Source organism: Salarias fasciatus, chromosome 17 (genome assembly GCF_902148845.1).
Source record: "Salarias fasciatus chromosome 17, fSalaFa1.1, whole genome shotgun sequence".
Taxonomy (NCBI): domain Eukaryota; kingdom Metazoa; phylum Chordata; class Actinopteri; order Blenniiformes; family Blenniidae; genus Salarias; species Salarias fasciatus.
The window spans coordinates 17,020,326-17,037,986 of NC_043761.1; the positions used below are offsets into that span (position 1 = coordinate 17,020,326).

The 17,661-nt window shown below is 48.5% G+C and overlaps 1 protein-coding gene and 1 pseudogene across 1 annotated transcript; one reads left to right on the forward strand and one right to left on the reverse strand.

Moving 5' to 3' along the window:
• Positions 1–2,384: 2,384 nt before the first annotated feature.
• On the forward strand, positions 2,385–8,449 carry LOC115404685 (zinc finger protein 771-like). Its single transcript, XM_030114086.1, has 3 exons — positions 2,385–2,556; positions 4,226–4,462; positions 7,560–8,449. The coding sequence occupies exons 1-3, from the start codon at positions 2,385–2,387 to the stop codon at positions 8,447–8,449; spliced, it is 1,299 nt and encodes a 432-aa protein (XP_029969946.1).
• Positions 8,450–15,010: 6,561 nt separating this feature from the next.
• Positions 15,011–15,706, reverse strand: LOC115404686 (superoxide dismutase [Mn], mitochondrial pseudogene; annotated as a pseudogene).
• Between the last annotated feature and the right edge of the window lie 1,955 nt (positions 15,707–17,661).

The following is a 17,661-nucleotide window of genomic DNA, read 5'->3' on the forward strand; positions in this document are numbered from 1 at the left end:
CAGTTTAGACAGTTTTTCTCTTCCAGTGGAAAATGTTTTCTGCATGTTCTCCTCATGAACCGTTCTACACCAAGCTCCGCTAAAGTGAAGGAGTGACTAGAACCAAGACAGTCAAGAGACAAGAGACACAGAGACAAGAGACGGGGACAATAAGCCGAGTCCTAAACTGCAGTAACACTGTGTTTAAGCTCCAGGAAGCCAGACCAAACCTTGTCCCAGCACTGGAAAACTAGTCTAAACCAGTTTGGACCTGGATCAAACTGAAGGAGACCTGCTGAAACCTTGACTACACCCAGAGAACTAGTTTAACCAAGTCCCGACTCAATAAAACCAGTTCAAACCTGGACCCAGAAGACCAGTCTAGACCTTTGCCAGATCCCAGAAGACTGGTTTCAACTTGGGTTTGTTCCAGAAACTTTATCAAAAAGAAGGACTACACTCCAGAGAAGCAGGCTGGACATGGACCAGACTCTGGAAAACCAGACTGGACCCAGTCAAGTGTTCAGAGAAGCCAGTCCAGAGTCTCTGCTGGAGCGACTCAGGAAAAACCCGACTGAACGGGAGGAGAGCTGTTTCAAAGTAAAAGTCTTGAATAATAAAGATCTTTAAATGTACAGAGAGCAGTGTGTTTCTCGCGGTGTGTGTTTGTGGTGTGTAGACGTTGTTTCTGGGATGGTCCTGGTCTTTCATCTGGTTCTGGTTCATGTGAGGTCTGGCTGTGTTCTGCCTGCCGGGACCTTGTTCTGGGTATTCACTGTCCTCCACCTCCCTGTGCTGCCCCTGCAGGGGCGGCGGTGTCTGTTCTGAGGAGACGGGGGTCCGGGGACCTGGTCCTGGAGGACCCCGGCCTGTGCTGGACCCTCAGGGACAACGAGGAGCAGTGGCAGCTGCTGTGCAACGACCGGCGCAGCAAGTTCAACTTCAACCCTCTGCTGAGCCTGCGATTCGGCAAGCGCTACGTCTACCGGAGGGCCGCAAAGAGAGCCCGGACCAGCAAGCTGGAACCCCTCTACCTGCTGGCCCCGGACCAGGGGGCTCCCCCCACCTGACGAAACCGCCTCCTCTCTCCAGACCAGGAGGCTCCCCCGACCTGACGGAACCTCCTCCTCTCTCCAGACCAGGAGGCTCCCCCCACCTGACGGAACCTCCTCTTCTCTCCAGACCAGGAGTTCCTCATTTTCTCTCCAGACCTGATGGTTCCTCCTCTTCTGCCCGGATCAGGAGGTTCCTCCTCTTCTCCAGGAACCAGGAGGTTCCCACCTGAGAAACTCTGAAAGCTGTCAGGACTGAAAGCTCTTCCATCCGTGTGAATAAAGGTTTTCTACCGTCTCTAAGAGTCTCCCTCTCTTTGTGACTCAAATTAAACCTCAGATCAACTTCAGCTTCAAGGAAACGCCGCTGAAAGAGCAAAACATTTCTGAGATGAAGTTACAGTCCTCCTCAGTTTGGTTCATTTCTGAGGTTCTCAGCATTTGACAAACTTTGAGATTCTCAAAACAATTCACACAAATAATAATATGCTGTATCTAGATACAATATATTTAAAGGTGTCACGGTGCGGGTCGGAGGCTCAGGCGCAGGAAGCAACCAGAGGCAGCAGTTTGCAAAGTTCAAATGATTTAATCAAAAAAACAAGTCTTCAAAGAAAGCGTATGCTAAATGAAATTGTAGAATTGTAGAAGAAAACAAAGTTTAGTCTCAGCTGCAGAAAACCGAGTCCTCCAGGGGACAGCTGTAAACCTGCTGTAGTCCTTCTGGGGCTGAGTTCCAGGTCGGAGCAGGTGGAGGCCAGAAGGCAGGCTGGTTGAGCAGGTCACCACATTAGAAGAATGAAGGTGTACGGTCCAGTGCCGGGTGAGGTCTGAGGGCCAGGTAAACAGGTAAAGAGAGCCACAGCTCATCAGGTGACCGAAGCTCACCCGACTCCCCAGGTGATACAAGTCACAGGGATCAGCAGCCTCCTCCTGCCTCTGCAGACACTCACCAGCAAGGCCCACCTGGAAACAGGAGCAGACAAAACAACAAAACCACAGCAGCCAGAACTTTGAAGGTGATCAGTTGCTGGTTATTCCCAGAATTATGCATCTTTCTGGAAAATGTACAGTCGATCAGAAAACCCAGACATTATCGCTCACTCCAAACATTTGATGACATGTTTATGTTTCACAGATTATGATCATTAAGCTGATAATGTGTAAAAAAGAAAGACCACAGGACAGTCCATCGATGAAGAGGTGAGTTGAGGATCAGCCGCTGGGCTGCAGTTCCCTCTCTGTCCAGCAGGAGTCAGTGTGAAGCCGGAGCTGTTTGTGATCCTCCAGGAGAAGAGAACCAGAGAAGAAGCAGTTTGAACGGAGGCGCTTCGGAGCTGAGCTGCTGCCGCCATGACTCCAGTTCAGGTTCTCAGAGAGTTTATCAAGCAGAGACTGACTGCTGCCGCTGGAGAAATCTTCACCGTGTTTCAACAAATTATCGTCCAGTTCGAGGAGGAGATTTACCGACAGAGCAAACTGCTGGAAACCTGCTCCAAGCCTCCAGTCCACTTCCACCCAGCAGGTATGGACGGAGCCCTGGAGGGACGCGGGGTTCTCTTTCTCTAAGTGAGTTTTACCTGCCGGCTTAAACTTTTAAGCCGGCAGGTAAACGGATCGGGAAGTACATGGAACTGTTAAGTCTGGTGAAGTTTGCACGGTATTCACAGATTCGGACTTTCGGTCTGAGTAACTCCATTAACACACAAAGAGCGCCTCTTTCCCATCGCTGAGGCGGACAACACGCTACAAGCTTGTTTTATCTGAAGTGTCTGTCTATCCAGGGTTCTCACGGGGTCTTACAAACTCTTAGAAGTATTAAATTTACCAATGTGCATTTTAATCTCTTTAAAAGGTCTTCAGAGGTCTTAAATATGTAGCCATAAACTAGTTCTGGGCTTGGGCTTCTTCTACGTTTTGGTGCGTTTTCGTTTCACTGTCACAGCGCCTCCTAAAGGCAAAGTAGATGAATTTGGGCTTTTATTCCACAGATGGGAAACTTTGGGGCCACGGGGGGGAAATAAAAAGCAAGGCTTTGGATGGTGTGGACAGAATCCAGAATTATATTAATAAGATCCGTGTTAACGTGTGAAAAAAGAAGGATTAACTCCTCTCTCACGTCGGGGGCTGTGAAGCGTTCTGATTGGACGGGGCGGCCGTGACATTCAGACGTCTCCCGGAAGTAAACAGCGTTTTTTCTCGTCTTTCTTTCTCGATTAACTTTGACGCTGTAGCTTTGAAAATGTCTTCGTTGTTAAGAGTTAATCGATCCGCTTGTTTCATGATATCCAGTTCTTCTAAAACTGCCGTTAAATAAAGCGTCTCCATACGAATCGAAACGCGGACAGCAGGCCGCCATTTTGGGAAATTACGTCATCACGACAGAGCATGCGCAGAACGGGCAGAATGAATTCGCCTCATGAGCATACAATTCCAAAGGAGAATAAACCTGGTCTGTTTGGATTTAAACTTAATTCTGAATAAAGTTTTCAGGTGTTTGCATGGTCATTTTAGAACAAAATTAGGATTTATTCATATTTATAGAGGAATTAAAAGTCCCATGTAAACACACGGACTTTAATGCTAATACAGACACAAAAAAAAACAACTCCTCCCACACCCAATACTCCCATGGTGCATTGCAGTCCAGTAACAGGGCCGGCTGGGGACTGCAGTCATTGGAGGTAGGTGAGGCAGAGCCCCAGATGTTAATAAAATGTCAATATCTGCCCCCAGACTGTCCAGAGTTTAGCTGAGGGGCGTGATGTGTTTGATGAGTGGTCCTGCAGTGAGAAGACTGGAAGTGAGGCAGGCAGTTCTTCCACCTCATGGTAGGGGGCGCTCTTTCAGCAGCATCTGAGTCAGAAAGGGTTTCAGCTGTATGAAAACAGAGGAAGTGATTTATTTACTTCAGAATGATGATGTGTTCAAGTGTTGCTGGAAAAAAGAAACATGTCTGAACCACATGAAACTGGAAACTTTCCACTGAAGTTTCAGAGCTCAGAGAAGCTCATGTTGCATCCAGACACTGTTCTCATCGAGTCTTTAAAGTCCACAGCTGCCGTCGGTTTCACTGAAATGAGCAGACTTCTTGCTCTGAATGTTTCTGAATGGAGCCTGTCCTGTCTCATCCGTCCATCACTGTGAAGCATTCACATCCATCACATCAGTGACTCTGTCCTGTTTCCTTCCAGAGAGTCCACAGCAGCAGGAACATGAAGCTCCACACAGTAGAGAGGATGAGGGTCTTGTTGGGAACGACCATTTCCTGGACTCTGAGAGGGACTCGACCACCCAGAGACTGACTGCTGCCGCCGTGGAAATCTGCACCCTGTTTGAACAAACCATCGTCCAGTACCAGGAGAAGATTGAGCGTCAGAACAGACTGCTGGAAGTCTGCCTGAAGCCTCAGATCAAGCTCCCCAGAGCAGGTATGGAAAATGAACACATGAATGTGGCTGCTGGAGGATCTCCATTGTTACGGCTGTCAAGTTTATCCCCCACCGACCAAGCAGGATCCGAGTCTCTTCTGTTGCTCATATTTTGATCCCCTTCATTCAGCAGACTGGGAACTCCAAACACTGTAACAGCAGGGTTCCACTTCAGGAAACACAGCATCTCCTTTTTCCCCAGAGAAGCATTCCTTCTCAACTCAGCTGGAAATAGAAGCCAGAGGTGTAACGTGGTGCATTGAAGGATAAGTACGGTTCTAACAGTTTTCATGTTGTTTATAGAATGAACTAAAACAATATATTACCCACCCAGAAGGCTTTTCTGATCCGAACAGTGCTTCGGGAGAAATTTAGATCCAAAATCGAGACGCACATCCGCATATGTCCAGCAGACTGGGCATTGGTGACGCCAGTCCTAAAACGGCTTTAATCTTCCAAAAACTCATTAGTTTCACCAATATTTCATCATGGTCCGCTCACTCCACTCCTCCACCACAGCCCGGGGTCCAGATTGTCATATATGCAGATATATGTTCGATTTGAATTTACTACTTGTCGTGCACGGGTATCTAGACACCTACATCTAGATGTCTATGTCTGTATGTCTAGGCGGTAGTGTGACGTAAGCGGGAGCTACGGAAGCCGAGGTGGTGTTGTGTGTGTGTTTTTTCGACAATGCTATCCAGTGAAGTCATCAATCAGCAGCTGCAGGTGATCAATAGTGTGGTTGAGATTTTCAAAAACTGAAAGTTTTCAGACCTCCTCAATCCCGTCGCCACGTCTTCCGTGGAGGAAGCAGAGGCTGAGGTCTCAGAGGTGGACTGAGGTCCCAGAGGTGGTCTGAGGTCTCAGAGGTGGACTCGTCCATCACCCAAGCTGAAGTCACTGAGGTGGTCGGTAAGCTCCTCGGTGGCAAGGCACCGGGGGTGGACGGGATTCGCCCTGAGTACCTCAAGTCTCTGGATGTGCAGGGACTGTCTTGGTTGACACGTCTCTGTAACATGGCGTGGTGGTCGGGGACGGTGCCTCTGGACTGGAAGACCGGGGTGGTGGTCCCCCTGTTTAAAAAGGGGGACCGGAGGGTGTGCTCCAACTATAGGGGGGTCACACTCCTCAGCCTCCCTGGGAAAGTCTATTCCAGGGTACTGGAGAGGAGGATCCGACCGATAGCCGAACCTCGGATTCAGGAGGAACAATGCGGTTTTCATCCTGGTCGTGGAACACTGGACCAGCTCCAGACCCTCTATAGGGGCTTGAGGGGTCGTGGAGTTCGCCCAACCAGTCCACATGTGTTTTGTGGACTTGGAGAAGGCGTTCGACCGCCTCCCTCGTGGTGTCTTGTGGGGGGTGCTCCAGGAATACGGAGTCCGGGGCCCCCTGTTAAGGGCCGTCTGGTCTCTGTAGGACCAGAGTAGGAGTCTGGTCCGCATTGCCGGCAGTAAGTCGGACCTGTTCCCGGTGCATGTTGGACTCCAGCAGGGCTGCCCTTTGTCACCGGTTCTGTTCATAATCTTTATGGACAGAATTTCTAGGTGCAGCCAGGAGCCGGAGGGGGTCCGGTTCGGGGACCACAGGATTTCATCTCTGCTTTTTGCAGATGATGTTGTCCTGTTGGCTTCATCAAACCCGGACCATCATGCACTGGGGCGGTTCGCAGCCGAGTGTGAAGCGACAGGGATGAGGATCAGCACCTCCAAATCCGAGGCCATGGTCCTCGACTGGAACAAGGTGGCTTGCCCCCTCCAGGTCGGTGGAGAGACTCTGGTCCAGGTGGAGGAGTTTAAGTATCTTGGGGTCTTGTTCATGAGTGGAGGAAGGATGGAGGTGAGATTGACAGTTGGATCGATGCAGCGTCTGCAGTGATGCGGTCGTTGTATCGGTCTGTTGTGGTGAAGAGGGAGCTGAGCCGAAAGGCGAAGCTCTTGATTTACCGGTCAATCTGCGTTCTCGCCCTCACCTATGGTCATGAACTTTGGGTCAGGACCAAAAGGACAAGATCCCGGATACAAGCGGCTGAAATGAGCTTCCTCTGTAGAGGGGCTGGACTCCCTTAGAGACAGGGGGAGGAGCTCGGAGTAGAGCCGCTACTCCTCCACATCCAGAGGAACAGCTGAGGTGCCACCATAGGATGGAACCTCCTGGACGCCTCTCTGGGGAGGAGGAACGGGGAGGACCCAGGACACACTGGAGAGACTATTACCCCTTTCCCAGTGCTACTAGCGGGTCGACCCGTGTTTTTGACCCACTAACGATCAGTTTTTTAGACTCCTTTCCCACTGCCTGTAGACCCACGTCTCACCTCCTGCTGGCGAGCCGCGTCGCTGCTTTTTCCCGCGCTGATGGTGTCCCACGTTGATGACATCATCAGCGCGACGGAGCACAACGAAAGTAAACAATGCAGCAGAACACCGTCCCTGTTACCTGTAGACGAATCTCCTCTTCCTGGATCAGGAGCAGCTCTCTGGTCTCCTGTCCTGCAGTGCTGGGTCGTCTTAAAGGAAATCTTACGCTGTGTCCAGAAACAACAACTAGCTTGCTAACGTAGCCGCGCTGCGTCGACGTCATCATGTAAGTTCCCAGATGTGTCCCTCCCACTAACAGCCGGTAGAAAGCTGACCCGGTAAATTCCCGGGTCGAACGGCCCGGGTCTAAATGCCGATTAAACCCTTTCCCACTGCCATGAGGAGCCATCAGCGTGTTTAAACGGGTTTTTTGGCCAGTGGGAAAAGGGTATTAAGGGAGGTTTACACTTGCACGACTTGTTGCCACGATGTTATCGTGGCAAGGCGTGCCAATCTGGAGTCACGAACCAGCAGGCTCCCGCACAGTTCACGACAAGTTTACGAATGCGCCTGTCAGCGTCACGAACTGGCACGACGCATTCACGCATAGGGGACAGGAAGTCTGGGCATCTCTGCTTAGACTGCTGCCCCCGAGACCCGGTCCCGGATAAGCGGTAGAAGATGGATGGATGGATGGATGGAAAGTTTTCAGTTTCACTGTTTTTATTTTAAGGTGAAACAAAGTGATCGAACTGATCATTGATCTTTGATCTGGCCCTTTTCTGTCCCTGCAGAGCTCCAGCAGCACCGTGACTGGAGAGAGGAGCAGCTGTTTCAACAGGAACCCAGCTGCAGTCTGGAACAGGGAGAACCAGAACCAGAACCTCCACACAACAAAGAGGTACAAGTACCAGAACCTCCTCAGATTAAAGAGGAACCGGAAGAACCAGAAGCTCCACAAATCAACAACGAACAACAAGAACCAGAACCTCCTCAGATTAAAGAGGAACATGAGGAAAGTGTCTGTAACAAACGTGAACTATGTCCGGAGGCGGGAACAGTTAGTGGGGGGAGGACTGGGGAAGCATGTGGCAGACAGGTCAGCCATTCGCTGGACCAGATGAGCACTCAGTCAGGTGAGAAGCCGTATGCTTGTGAAATATGTGGGAGACGTTTCATTCTGTGGCCTTTCTTAAGGAACCACATAAGAACTCACACCGTGGTGAGGAGCTATTCTTGTGCAACATGTAACGAAAGTTTCAGTCGGCACAATGCGCTGCTGGTCCACATGAGAACTCACACAGGGGAGGAGCCCTTCTCCTTTGAAACATATTGTGAAAATTTCAGTCAGCACAATAATTCCTCGGTGCAGATTATAACTCACGCGGACAAGGAGCTGTACTCCTGTGAAAGATGTGGGAGGAGTTTCAGTCATCCGTGTTATTTAAGGTCTCACATGAGAACCCACATAGGGAAGAGTCTGTATTCTTGTGGAACATGTAACGAAAGCTTCAAGCGGCCCAATGCCTTGTTCGTCCACATGAGAACTCACTCGGGGGAGAAGCCGTATTCTTGTGAAACGTGTGGGAGACGTTTCACTCAGCAGAGCCAGCTGCTGGTCCACATGAGAACTCACTCAGGTGAGGAGCCATATTCTCAAGAAACGTGGGAGGAGTCTCAGTGAACAGGGTCATCCAGTTAGAAGGAAGCGTCTCTGAGTCGAACGGCGTTCAGACGACGCTTCAGGAAATGCTGTGCTTGTGGTCTGTCACAGGAGATGTGAACTTTCAAGCAATGGAAATAAAATGTTGACATGAATCCAGTGGGTTTTGTTATTCGGTGTTTCTTTTTCAGTCAACATGACTGATTTACCTTTTCCCTCTTTCTCCTCCTCGGGGTGAAGAAGCACTTTGCCTCCATGCTGCTCAGCCCTGCTGACGCACAGCTGGTAACCGACAGGATCCAACTGTCTGAAAACTCATTGAAATCTGGTGAAACCATGTCCATCAAGTCCCTGGTGGTCTAATTTTATTATTAAGTCCCTATGTAGCCCTTATATAACATATAAACACTATATTTGAGAAGGAAACGACTTCATTACTGGTGAGATCATCTGTCCATGCAGCAGGTACGCTTCACTTGGTCAGAAATCTAGAATAAAGATTTTAAACCTAGAAACACTGCGTCCAGGGAAGAAAAAACGAGATGAATCATGCTGGTTTTTAGAGAGAAAAATACTTGAAATCAGACCTCATATTGCCCAGTAATAAGTAAGAAATACTAAATATAAGCAGATTGTTCTCATTTTAATAAAATCAGTGTCATTTTTCTGGCGAATCCAGGTTTACTATCAGGAAATCCATCAGTAAGTTCAGTCAAATCTACTTAACATGAGCACAGTTCAGTTCAGTTGCACCGAGTCTTCATGAAGGTTGATTATCTTGAAATGAGCCCAATAGCAGAATAAGCTCATGTTCTGTTTTGAGAGACTACATCCTCTATTTTGTTACAAAAATTAACTTGATGATTTTTTCAATAGTAACAAGACTTTTTTCCATATGAACTCAGGACTGCAAATGTTACAAAACCAATTCCGATATAACTTAGAGGTGTGATGTTTTTGGGTCAAGCTTCAGTGTAAAGTGAGAACAGAGGGCAGCCTCGCCACTCATGGTGGAATGAGACAACAACAATAAAGGGCTGGAGAAAAAAACAACTGTTCAATTTTAAACAACAGAAACATGGTGTGGAATGTTGCTAAATTTTGAAAAGAAGTCCTGGGAATCAGTGTCCCATAAACCTTTGCACTATTCTCAAAAACCGAGTGTGCGAGCTGCAAAAAGCAAACTGTGGGTCACCTGAGAGAGTGGGTGGATACCGTCCACCGCCTCGGCACAAAGGAAACTGCCGCTACAGCCACAGCTGCACCGAGGCAGATCAGCATCCAGCTCGCCACGAGAGTGATCCGAGACGGCGTCTGGAGAAGATGCAAGGACCACGCGTCTGCAATGAAGTGCAACATCCGCTTCAAAGAGGATTCTCCAAGACGACCGACTGGTTCCAGAGGCTCGGAGGAAGGGAAAGCAGCTTTCCTCAGAGAAGGTTTTGCCATGATTGACAGCTGCCGAGTGGGACTCCACTGACTCTCAAGGTTTTTTAGGTGTTTGGTGAAGACGTTACTCTGGTGATCTTGAAGTGTGTTCTTGGCTTTTCTTCAAAAGGGCTGATTGAGAAGGACCACATCGTCACCTGCTCTCCTAAACATCTTCATCTTTACTTTTTGCCTCTTGACGTAAGATGCTGTTTTCCTTTCTGTCTTTAAATGCAAGGGGGGGTAAAGGACAATGTAAAGCGTAAATCTGTTTTTTTGTTGTTGTTTTTTTGTTTGTTTTGCGAAGAACAGAGGGCTGACTGCTACTTTCTGCAAGAAACTCATTCATCTCCTGGAGACTACTTTTTGGAAACAATGGAGAGACCGTATTCTCTCAGCCGCGGATCTTCACTCTGCTGGAGTTATGATTATGCTGCACAAGTGTCCTGGTAATGTACTTGATCACAAAGTGACTTAGATGGACATTGGGTTCTGATTTTATTTGAAAATAATGATTTGAACTATATGTTTGTATGGGTACAATAAGCAAGAACAAAACAAGAAATTCTATAGTAACATTTCAAAGCAAATAGATGAGTGGAAAGCCTCCTACAGGGCTGACTGAGTTGTTATTGGAGAAGACTTTAATTTAGCTCCTGATTTATGGCTAGACAGAAATCCTGCTAAAGGTCAATGCTACAGCTATGAAGGAATTATATCTGAATTATCTATGAAAAATATAGATAAAAATAGATATAATATAATACATATGAAAAAAATATATATAAAAATAGTTGATTATTGGTGACAGACCAATCCAGCTGTGAGACACTCTACTTGGTTCAATGCGTGTTCTAGAACAGATTACTGGATGATTTCAGTCGGCATTTTGAAGGGGGTTCTCAAGTGAAACTTCTGCATGACCGTGAACGGATCATTGTGCTATTTTTTTTAAGTTAACTTGGTCAAAGCAAGACCATTTTCGACATTCAATACGGAAATTTAATGATGATCTTTTGGAAAATTTTGAGTTTTTGTAAAGCAGTCAAGCAATTAGTCCCAGTAGATCAGCCGATTCTGTGAACACGATGCTTCTTCCGTTGTGCAGCAGTCTTTTGACTTAAAATGTAGAGCCTATTCCCAATCTCCCAGTCTGGGCTGATGCATCTCACTGTTCCTGCTGAGGGTGGAGAGGGAGAACTGTGTCGGACGCGCGTTCAGAGTCCAGTAATCCAATATTCCACTCACTTTCTCTCTTTGGGCTCAGCGACCCATTTATTGTCCTCCGTACATATAAAGCCACTGTTTACAGGTAGAAATCTGGAGCAGGCGCGCTCACTGGTTCCCGTTCACACACCGAACACGGTCAACAGACTTTCTCTGGCACACCTGCAGCTCCTGATACGCCTTCACCCATCCTGCTCCCCCCAGTGGTCAAATCATGGAAATGATAGACGGCTCCGACACACTGGCGCCTAATGGTTCACGTCAAAACATGTTTGTGATGTGATCATTGTGGAACTGTAGTCACATTGTGGCAAGAAACCACATTTGGTGTCCTTGTTGGACGCCATCTTGAAGTGAATTACTACTATACTGAGATTCTGAAGAAAAAAATAGTCTCAACCTGAAGTGAGTGGTTCAGACTCCATCTGATATGAGGTCAGTTTGAGATGTGACAGAATGCTGGTGGGCATTGTGAAACAAACACTGCTGTTAAAAGAAAAGAGAGACAGAGGGTAAAAGTAATTCAATGTAGTTTCACAAGAGTAATTCCTCCAGGCGCGCTGTGCTTTTTGAGTATTTATTGATATTTTATTGCTGGATGGGAGAAACCGGAGTAAATCAGTGCTAATTCCTGCTGGTGATGGTCAAACAGGGCTGATGTGGAGTCAGCAGTGGGCTAGGGGGCTCCCACCATGCAGGGGGGCCACCTCCGGCCCCCGAGGGCCGCCGTCCTGCATGCTTTCCTCTCTCCCTGCTGCAGCACACCTCGATCTCATGTTGATGTTCATCCTCAAGTTTGTAAAAAAGCCCACTAATGAGTCCCTCAGTGTGATCGGGTGTGCTGCAGCGGGGAGGAAGATAGAACATGCAGGACGTCGGCCCTTCAGGACCCGGTTTAGACCCCCTGATGGCCTCCTGGAAAGTGACTCCACCCTTTTCTCTACACACATTTCCTGCTGTCTCCCTCTCCTGCATTCAGAAACCCTAAAAGGAGGAAAAGAGAGATATTACTGACAACACATCCATTCATCCATCCATCCATTCATCTTCCACCGGCTTATCCAGGCCGGGTCACAGGGGCAAGCAGTCTCAGCAGGGATGCCCAGACTTCCTGTCCCCAGACTTCCTGTCCCCAGACTCCTGTCCCCAGACTTCCTGTCCCCAGACTCTTCCTTCAGCTCCTCTGGGAGGATCCCAAGGCGTTCCCAGCCTTTCGGCTCAGCTCCTTCTTCACCACAACGGACCGATACAACGACTGATCACTTGCAGCCGCTGCGCCGATCCTCCTGTCAATCTCTCCTCCATCCGCCCCCCCACTGTGAACAAGACCCAAAGATACTTAAACCCTCCACCTGGACCAGAGTCTCTCCACCGAGCTGGAGAGGGCAGGCCACCTTGTTTCCAGTCAGAGGACCATGGCCTCGGATTTGGAGGTGCTGATCCTCATTCCTGTCACTTCACACTCGGCTGTGAACCGCCCCAGTGCATGATGGTCCGGGTTCGATGAAGCCAACAGGAACAACATCATCTGCAAAAAGCAGAGATGAAATCCTGTGGTCCCTGAAACCGGACCCCGTCCGGCCCTGGCTACACCTAGAAATTCTGTCCATAAAGATTATGAACAGAACCGGTGACAAAGGGCAGCCCTGCCGGAGTCCAACATGCACCGGGAACAGGTCCGACTTACTGCTGGCAATGCGGACCAGACTCCTACTCTGGTCCTACAGAGACCGGACGGCCCTGAACAAGGGGCCCCGGACTCCGTATTCCTGGAGCACCCCCCACAAGACACCACGAGGGACGCGGTCGAACGCCTTCTCCATGTCCACAAAACACATGTGGACTGGTTGGGCGAACTCCCACGACCCCTCGAGCACCCTATGGAGGGTGTAGAGCTGGTCCACTGTTCCACGACCAGGACGAAAACTGCATTGTTCCTCCTGAATCCGAGGTTCGACTATCGGTTGGATCCTCCTCTCCAGTACTCTGGGATAGACTTTCCCAGGGAGGCTGAGGAGTGTGACCCCCCTATAGCTGGAGCACATCCTCCGGTCCCCCTTTTTAAACAGGGGGACCACCACCCCGGTCCTGCCAGTCCAGAGGCCACCGTCCCCGACTGCCACGCGATGTTGCAGAGACAAGACAGTCCCTGCACATCCAGAGACTTGAGGTACTCAGGAAGAATCTCCTCCACCCCCGGTGCCTTGCCACCGAGGAGCTTACCGACCACCCTCGGAGACTTCAGCTTGGGTGATGGACGAGTCCACCTCTGGGACCTCAGACCTCAGTCCACCTCTGAGACCTCAGTCCACCTCTGAGACCTCAGCCTCTGCTTCCTCCAGGAAGACGTGGTGACGGGATTGAGGAGGTCCTCGAAGTATTCCTTCCACCGTCCTATGATATCCCCAGTTGAGGTCGGCAGCTCCACCTCCACTGTAAACAGTGTTGGCGGAGACCTGCTTTCCCCTCCTGAGGCGTCGGACCGTTTGCCAGAATTTCTTCGAGGCCGACCGATAGTCCTCCTCCATGGCCTCCTGAACCTCCTCCCAGACTCGAGTTTTTGCCTCCACAACCACTCGGGCTGCAGTTCGCTTGGCCTGCCGGTACCCGTTAGCTGCTTCTGGAGTCCCGTGAGCCACCAGGGCTCGATAGGACTCCTTCTTCAGCTTGACGGCAGCCCTTACTTCCTGTCTCCACCACCGGGTTCGGGGGTTGCCGCCACGACAGGCATCGGAGACCGTAGGACCACAGCTTCAGGCAGCTGCTTCGACAATGGAGGTGGAGAACATGGTCCACTGGGACTCCATGTCCCCAGCCTCCCTCGGGACGTGAGAGAAGCTCTCCCGGAGGTGGGAGTTGAAAACCCTGCTGACAGAGGGTTCAGCCAGACGGTCCCAGCAGACCCTCACAACACGTTTGGGTCTGCCAAGTCTGTCCGGGTTCCTCCTTCCGCCAGCGAGTCCAAACTCACCACCAGGTGGAGATCGGTCCACAGCTCTGCTCCTCTCTTCACCCGAGTGTCCAAAACACGAGGTCAGAGGTCAGATGACATGACAACAAAGTCGAACATCGACCTGAGAGACTGACAGAACATGCATTTAAATTCTACATGGCTTTTTGAATCGTGAAACACTTAGTGTTGTGCTCATGAGTCTGGGCGTTGTCTCCTCAAGGCCTGCAGTTGGTCCGGATGTCCCTCTGTGGCTCCTGGTCTGTCCTGGTGGTCTGGATGCTCTTCATGTCTGTCGTCCTTTCCTCCTCCGTCCGGTGCAGCCAGGTCTGGAAGCAGGTCTGGAAGCAGGTCTGGAAGCAGGTCTGGAAGCAGGTCTGGTTCTGCTTTAAAAGCTGCTTCTCCTCAGAGTACTCAGGTTTCTCTCTCTCTTAAATGTTTCTCTCTCTTTACCTCTTGTTCTCTCCTCCTTAGTCCTGTAATTTACCTTGTTGCCGATTTATCACTTTTATCATTTCAGAAAGCACCTGCTCCATGTTTTGAGCCCAATCCTCCATCTTTTCAATTTGGTTCTCTGCCTCTGCTTTTTTTTATTATTGCTGTAAGCTTTTTGTTGTTTTCTATCTGGGAATCTCTCTTTTTGGTGCATTGGAGCTTGTTTAGTCTTCTGGAAAGGTCATCTTGCTTTTTTGTTGCAATCATTATTTTACATTTTTGCTGTTTTTTTTTTTTTTTAATTTTTTTGATTTTGGTATCTGCCTCTGCTATTTATTTTTTTAACTTTGCTTTCTGTTTTTTTCTATCTAAGAATATCTATTTTATGTACATTGGAGCTTGTGCCGTGTTTAGTCTTCTGGAAAGGTCATCTTGCTTTTTGTTGCAGCCATTATTTTAAATTTTTGCTATTTCACAGCAGCCTGACCCTACTTCTTATTCTTTTTTTTAATTCAGTGTTCCATTCTATTACATTTTCTGATTTAGGTGCAAGTTGTGTTGGAGGATTCGGCAGTGTTAAATCGTTGGCTGACATCGTCCCAGTTGACTACATTCCAGATAGACTTGATGTAGCTGGATCGATTGGTTTTGTGCTGAAAGCAGTATGCGTGCTCCCACACATCGATGCCGAGGAGAGGAGTCAGACCCGTGGCTCTGTGCAGAAGATCCTGATTTGCACAAGTTACATTTTCCAGTGTTCTGTTCCACTTATTGTAACCCAGCCAGGTCCAGCCTGCGCCCCGGATTGACATTGAGGCAACAGACATCTTTTCTTTCAAATTTTCAAATGAGCCAAAGTCGCGCCTGATGGCGTCCATCAGGGCTCCTTTAGGCTCACCGCCTCCATTTGGGGAGAGGTTTTTCCAGAAGATGCTGTGATTAATGTGGCCTCCGGAATTAAAGATCAGATCTTGTTCAATGGCTCGTGGCACTACCCCATCTCCCTTTTCAAGCGCCTCTACATATAGATTCTCTAACCTGTTGAGGTTTTCTACGTATTTGGCATGGTATTGGCTGTGGTGCAGCCGCATGGTCTCTGCAGAGATGTGGGGCTCCAGGGCTCCATAGTCATACGGTAGATCTGGAAGGCTGTATTTCTGCCTCGACGCTGCAACCGGTCTCACAGCCTGGGTGGCTGAACGCATGAGAGTTTGCCCTACTCTGAACAGGATGTTCATGGTGATGCTGGTTTGGTGAGAGAAACGCTGGTAAAAATCTTTCTGAGTAGCTCTTGAAGCGGAGTTCTGTTGCTCTGTGCTTTTTCTGATAATAAGTGAACAGTTTCTCCTGTAGCAGGACATTGGTGCTTTCATGTTTGATTCTGACGATGTCATGCTTCCAGTTGCCTAGCAACTGCCTGCTGCAGCTGTCTCTATGGTGACAGGCTGGAACAGGGGTCTCCTGCTGTTCTGTTGAGTTGTTTTTGTTTTCAAACAATTTGTTGAACAGCTGTTTCAACAGAAATTCTGCCAAAAGTCTTGTAGCTGTAGAATTGTTTCTGTACTGAAGATTTTAGTTTGTACTTGAATTATATATTTTTTTTCTTGTACTTGAAGGAATGTTTCTTTGTATGTTTTAAACATGTTTTATTTACTTCATGGAAGCAGCAGGACGGAGGTCTGGCTGCTGTTATGTTCCACACAGATTTGCTTTTCCAAGAGGAGCTTATAAGCATCAAGCTCCTCTTCTCAACATGCTTTTTTTTTTCCCATTTATTTTATCTGTTTTGAGTACTGACACATGAGCTTGCTGGACCTGACAGGAGGACAGAAAGACAGGAAGAGAGACAGACAGTCCAAGCGTTCATAGCGACGTCGCTTTTTGATCCTTCGATGTCGGCTCTCCTGTCATTGTGAAGCAGAATTCACCAGGCGGTGGATTGTTCTCCACTAACAGGGAGCGTGAGCTGGTCAGACCGTGGTGGGACAGGTGAGTTTGACCCTGCTGATGATGTGTTGTTGCAATAGTAACAATTACTACTGCAACAACACATCATCAGTAACCTGTCTCACCACGGTCTAATCCCAGCTCACGTTCTTCTTCAAACAAACAGACAAGCAGACAAACAAACAACAACAACAACAAAAGAGCGTAGAGAAGGAAGAGAGAGCAAAGATATGACGGTCATTAATTAATAACGACATTCCAGAGGACCGGCTACTGCGCCTGCATAAAAATATGACAGAGATCATCCTACGGACTTCAGTTGGAGAACAGCTGGTGGTGAACCGGGGCGTGAAGCTGAGGATCCAGGTGTCAAATGACACCAGAGAACAGGAGAAACCTCTAACAGTCTAGCCCACCACAAGAGAACAAGGTAACTGAGTCCACAGGTAGAATGTGAAGAGTGATTAAAGATCAGATGTGACAATGATCCTTCATATATGACCTCTGACCCCTGAGAAGACCAGAAGCAGACCAGAGAGGCCCTCAGGGCCCAGACAATACCGTTTCCAATTAACTCCAAGCCAAAGAGGACCCTCGTGGTTTTAACACTTTTCCATCTGCAATCTCAACTCAGATTAAATATCTTGGAATAAACACCACCCAGGAATATTGTGGATTATTTAAACATGATCTCATGAAATTCTATGATCAAAAACCAACAAATTTACAAATGGATGAACTTTTGCATCTCCATTCTTGTCAATGAAGCGTTCTTTAGATAATTTGATTTGAATTTCTTTTTTTAACTGGAAGAAAAGCCCAACATTTTAAGAATCCTGTCATCTCATTCAGTTAAGATCTGGTCTCAGATGAGGAATTCTACAGCAGGTTAGAGTCCTGGAGCCAGTCAGAACTGCAGCACATTCAGGGATGGACAGCAGTTCTTCACCACCTTGGAGGCGTAGAAAGTGTGAAGCTGTGGAGGACGAATGCCACTCAGCTGCAGACACTCTGAAGGAGGCGGGGGGCTCCAGGTGTCCCCCCAGACCACCGGAAACCGGTTCCATCAGTATGAAGTGTAACTGCAGGGATGCAGGTACTCCACCATCCACCTGGGGGCGCTGCAGCACCGTCAGGATCTCTCACAAGAAGCCCAGGAAACATTCCTGAGGGGAGGAAGATTACTGGAAGCTTTACGACTTCCCGTCAACATGAAGGTGATTCTTCCTCAGAGGGAGAATGAGAG